Source organism: Drosophila novamexicana, unplaced genomic scaffold (genome assembly GCF_003285875.2).
Source record: "Drosophila novamexicana strain 15010-1031.04,08,12 unplaced genomic scaffold, DnovRS2.1 tig00000820-arrow-pilon, whole genome shotgun sequence".
NCBI classification, from domain to species: domain Eukaryota; kingdom Metazoa; phylum Arthropoda; class Insecta; order Diptera; family Drosophilidae; genus Drosophila; species Drosophila novamexicana.
In genome coordinates this window covers 2,580,212-2,588,476 of record NW_020824828.1, presented here as the reverse complement: position 1 = coordinate 2,588,476, position 8,265 = coordinate 2,580,212, and the positions used below count along the sequence as shown (strand labels likewise).

The following is an 8,265-nucleotide window of genomic DNA, read 5'->3' as shown; positions in this document are numbered from 1 at the left end:
TGTCTCTCTCTTTCTTTCTTTCTCTATCTCTCTCTCGCTCTATCTCTATATGTACATTTTTGGCCAATTGCCTTGGCCAGGCCAACATCTATCAGCGGCGACCAAACGGCCGGCCCGGCCCGTCCATTTATGACAAATTGATAATCGTTTACAAGTTGCCAGTTGCCAGTTGCAAGTTGCAAGTTGCCTGCTGCCTGCTGCCTGTTGCCAGTTGCCAGTTGTTAGTTGTTAGTTGCCACAGAATGTTTGGGGCACGCACCACAAATGTACTTGCCTCCCGCTTGTGGCAGGGCAACAACTGCAGCTTCATTAGCATACAATGCAGCCAGGCGGCCAGCACGCACTTGTCGCTAAATTTGATCACGATGCCGGCAAACGCGATAAGCGCTGTCCGCAGAGACCGTTTAAGCCAAATGAGAAAAAATGAAAATATAAAAGTAAAAAACATATTAATAAGACCTGACCTGGAATATGTTCCTAATTACTTAAAATAACAAAAGCTGATCAACCTGTCGCCCCGTTGGACGCCATTTGTATTTGAACTATTTGAAGAAATCGGAGACCGCTTGCCTGGCCCTGCCCCTTGCTTGATGAGTGCGAGCCTCGTCTGACTGCTAACTGCTCAGCGCACTGCTATCTCACTCACTCACCCAGTCGCCCAGTCAGCCACTCACCCACTCACTCACTCACACACTCATTCACTCACTCACTCACTCATGCCGCTTCGATTGCGCTCTTTGCCTGCCCCTCATTGAGCGAGTTCGCCTGCGCTTCTCTGTGCGAGTTTCGAAATGCTCAATTTCGAACTGTTTCCCCTTTTCGAAAACTGCCGACTCGCTGGCGGAGAAGTTGAGTGAAACGCAGGCGCTCTTGAGTGAACTAGCATAGCATTCAGAATCAACACCGACTCACTCACAGGGCCAGCGACAGGTTTATCCGATTTGGATTCAATTGTAATTGACATTGATATTAATATTGATCATTTTTTTTTATAAAGTAAAAATTATCCAAGCGCCTCTACAGTGCTTCTTTTAATACCTTTGATAACGGTTTATACAAACCCAATGCAACACTAGTCTTTTCTTGTTAGCACTGTTTTTATAGACCTTTGATAAGCTCAGGCGTAAGGGTATTTATGGGAATTGCAAGTACGGGAGACATTCTTACACTTGATTTTGTGTTTCATAATTAAGGTTTTAAAATAGTTGGAATATTTCAATTCTTTTCTAGATGTGTGTGAAGAGCTTTAATTAAGATGCAAGTGTTTGGAAGCCAACTCTGACAGCATTAATTTCGTATATTCCTGATCAAATCTGGACAACTGTGGGCCTGTAGTAAACACGAATCTCAAAAATAGTCCAGTATTGCGTATGTTCCGTTGTTGTGGCGGGCATTGTATTCCAAATTCGCAGATGTGACGCGCGACTTGTTGAGCTGCCAGCGGCTGGAAAATGATTGCAAAATGATTACTGGGAGTTCAGAGCTGTCGGACAGCGGGAATGTGGGACGCGGTGGCGCTATTGCAGGTCATAATTTCGCTGTCAATTGTCGTTGGGGCAAACAAAAGTTCATTAGGCGACGTTCCGAGTGGCGTCCGTGGCACACATGTATGTGCCACCGCCAACGCCACCGGCCGGCGGCCATGGCGAGCGACATCGACTCCAGCGATTGCGAGGCCAAGGACACCAAACGATGCAGGTCCTGCAGACGGACCGGGCAGTGTCAGTGCAGAAGACACTCGAGGACAGGAAGGGCTGGCACGGGCAAAGGACAGCTGAGGACGAAACACAAAATGTCAGCAACATCATTTGTCAAAACAAACTTTTTGACGTAGTCGCGTCGCAGCGAAAGTGCGTGGCTGCCCCCAAAAGCCGCTCCGCTGTACGCCACCTTGCCTCCGCTCTGCAAGGGCTCTCTCTCTCTCTCTCTCTCGCATTGTGTGCTGCGAGTCCATGTAACAACAAACTGATGCCTCATGCATGGCCGCCTCGCGCCTCGCGGCTCTTGCTACATGCCACTTGCCTCACGCCTGCACAGCGTGATGTTTATCATTATTATCGCGACTCACTCGCGTCCAGACAACAGCCAAAATGGTCCCCGCTCTCTACTTGCAACTCAGCCCCGCCTCCACCTCAAACCAACCACTTTCGCTGTTGCTGCATTTTTATACACTTGCCACAGAGTTGTTTAGCTGGCCCAATCGAGCTGATCCAAACTTTTTTCTATCTGTTGAAAGTTTTTCCAGCCCACAGAGAGGTTGCTTCCCAGCGGTTCAAATACTCTAAAGCCGCGTATAAAATATTTATAGTAAGCGAAATAATAATGATTCATGCCTATTTGGGGCAGCAGCAGACTTCCTCATCAAAACGAATTAAGAACTGTGGAAAATGTTGATTTTCTGCAATGTGCGGGTTTTCAATGGGCGTGGCAGAGCAATCTTTGCGGTTTATCTCATGCTAATATATATCCCAGCAAATCAAATTTATATTGCAATATTTATTCTTGTCAGCATGAGGAGTATAGTCAATAAATTATAAAACAAAAAAAAAAAGTATAATAAAAATGTATAAATTGTAATTATATTTTCCGCAAAATATTTTTTGCAATCAGAGTGTGACCGCATTTACCACTAATAAAAAAGAAGATCTGGCAACGCGAAAAACAGCCAGAGTTCGTATAAAGTACTTCAGGCTGCAATTATTATTATAATTATTATTATTATTATTATTATTATTAATATTATTCATTATTCATCATCATTCTCATAATCATTCTTAATAATTGTTTTACTTTCGACTCGAAACTCATCTATCAAGGGCTGCATCTTGGCATCATGATGCCCAATATTTTGCCCTTGCTCTCTGGAGCTCCTATTGAAAGGGCATTTCGGATTGCGTTGATCGACATTACCTGCACACCCCCAGTCCACACCAAACAGACACTCCCACCCACATACACAGAAACGCATATGTTCACTGACTGCGATTGCCAGCTATGCCGCATGGCGCATGCCACACGGACATGCCCCATGCCACAGTGGCGCCCGTTGCTGTTGTTGGTTTCATCGCTGTTGTGTTTTTTGTGTTGATTTTTGGTCGCGTTTCATTTTTTTTTTTTGCGGCAGCGCCAAATGTCGGCGTATTAGCGGTTTTCGTGGCCGATTATTTCGAAGCCCCTTTGATTTGGGTGTCGTCTGCGATCCGCTGGAGGTCTATTAATTATCAAACTGCAGTTGGAGTGACCAGCAGAAAGGCTCCGACTCGATTCGGTTCAAACACTTGTATTCAACTCCATTCCAATTCATTTCATAACTTCAACAAAAAGTCAGTCGAGATGTGACATGCCAAATAGAGTCAGACAGACGGCCACAGCTACCCGACCCCGCGGCCGCACTCCCTTCGAGCCTAATGACGACCCATAGCTGATGCTGCAAACAGTCCACAGTTGTGCCCCATGCTCGGTTGCCAGTTGCCAGTTGCCAGCTCTCCCACTTCTCAACGGGACAACAGCCAAAGGAGGCGAAACTATGCACAGCTATGGACACGTATTCGCTCTGGGGGCAGGAGTGGGCAGTCTGGGGGCTGTCCACTTGTGCAAATTATTGTGAAATATACAGCAAAAAACAAAAAGCAAAAAAAGAAACGTTGCATACTTTTGAAAATGAAGTCATCGAGGCGCTGAGAGTCACACACACACACACATATACACACAACTCGAGTGTGCTGCGCGGAGAGGGGAAAGGGTTGCTGAGAGAGAAGGGTGTAGTTTTGTTTGTGTGTGTGTGTGAGTGTGTGATTGTGTGTGCCACATGGAACCCTTAATTAAATAAATTCAATATGCGCAACGGGCGGCAGACCCCCAATCCCAATCCCAATCCCAATGCCAATCCCAACTCCAACCCCAAGCCCACTCCCCGCCCAAGTCCGAAGCTCGAACCCCTGCGAACCAACTACAAAATTATATGGCGAAAATGTTCTCGTTGGAAATCGTCATGGATTTTAATATTTAAAAGCGTTTTCAAAAACTGTCCCAGCGACAGAGAGTCAGAGAGAGAGAGAGAGAGCTGGGTGAGGGCAGACTACTGACCAGCACGTGGGCTGACCAAAAGTGCCGCAGTTCAGAGGCCAAACGCATCGACTACGCCATGAACCATGTCCCAAAGAAGCACTGTGCCCGCAATCCGCAAAGCCCCAACCCTTTCAACCAACCCGTTCGACAGGGCAGCGGCAACATTTTGATAAGCGGCGTCCGTTGCCCGCCTGGGCACAGGCCCCGCCCCCCAGTCACAGCTTCTGCCCTTGCGTTCGTCGCCAGCAAAAGGATATTATTTAATGAGCTAAACTTAAAGCGTTGGGCGCTCCAGTGGATTGGTTTGTGGGCTGTGGGCTGGAGGCTCGAGTCCTCCACTTCGGACTGACCAAATTGAGTTGACCTGTTTTGTGTGTATGCGTATGCGAGTGTGTGCGTGTGGGTTGTGTGTGTGTGTGTGGTGCATAGTTTTTGGTGGCCAGACTCCGTCTCGCTCTCAGCTCCAGCCTCAGTCTCGCTTGGCTTGCATATTCAATTGAAGCTGAACTAAAAGCAGAGAGCTGGACACCCGACTCGCCAACAACTGCTTCGACTGTTGTGCTCCATTTTTGGGGTCAGGCGTGTGCGTGATTAAAAATTCAACACCCGAAACGAATGTGGAATTGAACGGCAAATTAAATGAGCACTCAACTGGACTGGGCCTGACCGGAACTTTTACTCAAGCGGGTGGTAAGCGTCGCCCAGAAATCGGTATAGTCAGCCCTCTCCACTAGTTCATTTGATTTATCTAACCTTCCCATTATACTTTCCAATCGTATTTATAAATTCCAGTTATATGTCACTTTTCTTAGTTTCTCACAGCTCTAAATATACTAGTTCCACTCTCCACGGGAACTAGATGAAACTCCTTATTGAACTAGTTTGAACGACAGGAAAGCTGTTTATGATTGAAATAAATTAAAAACATTTATAACACTGTTTCGGGTCTGTTTGAATAATATGCTTCATTGATTATAGATCGTGAAATATGTCTAATCCATTTTGTACTGCATCAGCAATTTCATCTGAATTTAGTATCTTAAATGTTACAAGTTTGAAATCCCCCTAACTACTAACTACTTAAGATCAGTTGACATAGAAACAATTTCTTTCAAAGAGATTACAATAGGGAAAATAAACTCGACTCTTTGCTGAGTTTTTTGTTGTTGCAAAGCTACATGCGTGTATTTAAGGTGTACAAATCAACAGAGCTGTTAAGGTAAAAAAGAGAATAGAGACGAAAAAAAAATATACATTTATGTACTTATAATAAGCAAACAGGACGAGTCCCGAGCCATAGTTGCATGCAGAATATGTGGGAGCGCCAGTTTGGACAAACGGGAATTGGTTCGCTAGGGTCCGCTTAGCCCGAGGAGGCGGTGGTCGATGGTGGTGGTGGGCAGCGTCCGCCTGGTGGTGGTCCCGATGGTGGCGGTCCGCTTGGCGGTGGTCCACTCGGTGGTGGGCCGCACGGACCCTGCGGTCTGGCGGTCTGTAAGCAGAGAGAAAGACAGGTTAGAGAGCTGGGTGCTGCACGCTTGGTGGTTAACAGTGGAATCCCGAGACTCACCACCAGCGCCGTGCCGCAGACGAGCACCATCAGAAGACCCAGGAAGTAGCTCAGGCTTAGACGCATCTTTCCAGCTGTGTTTCCAGTCGAAAACTGTTGGCCCATCCCACCGAGCATTACGTATTTATGGGCTATTCGCGTTTGGGCGCCCTTGCGTGTCGAATTGCTATCGTCAAATTGCTGGGGGAATTAATTCCAAATTGAGTTTTTAGTTTTCAGTTGTAGTGTGAAAATTTGTAAGCGAATCGCTGCGACAATTATATAAAAATATAAAAAAAAACATCTACCTATAAAACATCCAACTCGAATGATCGGCCTAATCATTATATGATTATTCATTATCAACTCGAAACAGTTGAACCATTTTAATTGCATCATCTATTTTACGCGAACGCTTTTTCAATTGGCGCGGTTCTGCTCTACTGTCTAAATTACGATTAAGTGAATTTGGTACACGTGAATGCCATTAGAAAGTCATTAAATTATGCCTCCTTTGTTCTAAATATATATCTCGAATACCTAATTATTGTAATTTGCTGCAGTTATTAAACGACATAAATAAGTCATCATTGGGATTTCAATGAACCTAGTTTAAAGTGAACTAGTGAAGCCTCAAAATTAATCAAAGTGTTTCATAAAAACACTTGTATGTGCATTCTTCTAAGCTTTTGCTTGAATGCTTAAGTGTTGCAAAATGACTTGCGAAAAGCACAAACAAACTATTTGCAATATTAGTCAACATTGGGATTGATCTTGACTTTAAAGTTTAAACACAAAGTTCATGCACAGCTTTAAAGGCTCTTCAGTAAAAGCCTCCCCACCAGATGCTCTGAAAATTCAAATTTCCTTATATGCATCGCGTTGTAAAAATAATACCTAATTTCGTGGCTTTATCTCTAAAGGGCATGGGGTTACTCTCAAAGAAACTAATCTTAACATTAATACTTATCGATTTCGGAAAAACGTGGACAGTTATCAGATTTTAAATATGCATGCTCTGAACTGATCTGAGCTCCTCTCTCCCTCACTCTCTCTCTCTCTCTCTCTCACACACTCTCTCTCTCTCTCTCTCTCTCTCTCTCTCTCTCTCTTTAACGATTTCTTTCTCTCTCTTCAATCTCTGTCTCAGCCTGAACTTTAACATATGTGATATTCTTATCCTTTATCCATCTATGCCTTCTCTATCTGCTTTCGTTCTATCTCTCTCTCGCTCTCTGCTGGTGCTTGCTATAATTAACTGAATATTTATTACTGCGGTAGATAAAATGTTATGCGGCTATTATTTTAGTTTTATGGCCAAGCAAGAAGCCAACTGCCAGGCAGCCCAGCCAGGTGGGTTTAAGCCAAGTTAACGGCCAACAACAATACGGCCGCTGCAACTTGAACAGAGAGAGAGAGAGAGAGAGAGAGAGAGAGAGAGCGGGAGAAAAGTGTGGCTGTGGGGGCGGCTTGGAACAACAAGAATCCGAGCCAAAATGCACTCACGGACACTGACAGTCGGGACACAAACCATTGAGCAAGCGCAACCAATTAAGTCAACAACCACGGGCCGACTCCAGTTCGAGTTCGGGATTGTAATGCGGCTTGGGTTGCTTACGCAGAAGACCCCCTCTCCCTGGCAGGTGAAAAAAAAAAATAAATTAAAAATAAAATACCTTCGCTAATTGTTTTAAGGCCGCCAAGAGCAACAGCAACAACAACGCCGGCAACGCAATAAGGTGTGAAATTCAAGCGCATAAATCCAAGACGCAGCCAACGTTGACGCCGAAAAAGTTTCACCAGTTGTTGAGTTGCTCCGAGTCCCTGCTGCTTGCTGCTGGCTGCTGGGCACGCCTCCAGCCAGTTGATAAGACCAAAAAGGCTGGCACTCTGTTCGCTCGCTGGCCCGTAAAATAATAACGACATGAAAATTACGCATACGCCGTGTTGTTTTACATTGTCTACGTGCGGCGGCCAAATAAGACGGCTTATTAATATTATTACTCATACGCCACGGGCAAGTCCTAGGCGAAGGACAAGGGCAAGCTGCCTCCTGCCAGCTGCTGCTGTTGCTGTTGTTATATAATTATAATTGTTTAATGAACTGCACGGGTCTGTACCTAGAAGTAAAGCTGATGCCACAAAATGCGGCAGCTTGCGGGCGCTGAATCGGAACCAGAGTAGCTGCTGGGCGTGGCAAGTGCGAGGCCATTCGGCCGAAAGGCGTTGACGGTGCCTGCAGCAACAAAGAGTAGAAAGAGCTACAAAATGAGAGGCGGATGTTGAAGCAAAGGATGTTCTCAAGCGAAGGAAAGAAAGGAGAGCACGAGAAGATAGGCTAAGAGGATCACTTAGTGAATGCGAGAGAGAAGAGTATGGTAGACAATAGAGAAACTTTCGCCAAAAATGTTAGAGAGCAGAACGAGAGAGGGAGAAAGAAAGCAACCCTTGTCGCTCTAGCCTAGGAACCACCTAGGGGCCATCTTAACTCGAGGTTGGAAACTTACCTGACACCTCCGCATTCCGAATCCACTAAAAACTCCCCGTTACCTGCATGACAATCAGCACAATGATGACCACAATGACGACGATGACAATGATGTAGAAGTATATGCACATTTCAGCAGAAAAATATGAGTACGACTCGT

At 45.3% G+C, this 8,265-nt stretch overlaps 1 protein-coding gene across 1 annotated transcript; it reads right to left on the bottom strand.

The window, feature by feature from the left end:
* Positions 1-5,224: 5,224 nt before the first annotated feature.
* Positions 5,225-8,265, bottom strand: LOC115764339 (submaxillary gland androgen-regulated protein 3B). The gene is made up of 3 exons (XM_030707293.1): positions 8,125-8,265; positions 5,639-5,818; positions 5,225-5,560 (listed from the first exon to the last, which is right to left on the bottom strand). Exons 1-3 carry the CDS (start codon positions 8,137-8,139, stop codon positions 5,432-5,434), a joined length of 324 nt encoding a protein of 107 aa, XP_030563153.1. The 5' UTR covers positions 8,140-8,265; the 3' UTR covers positions 5,225-5,431.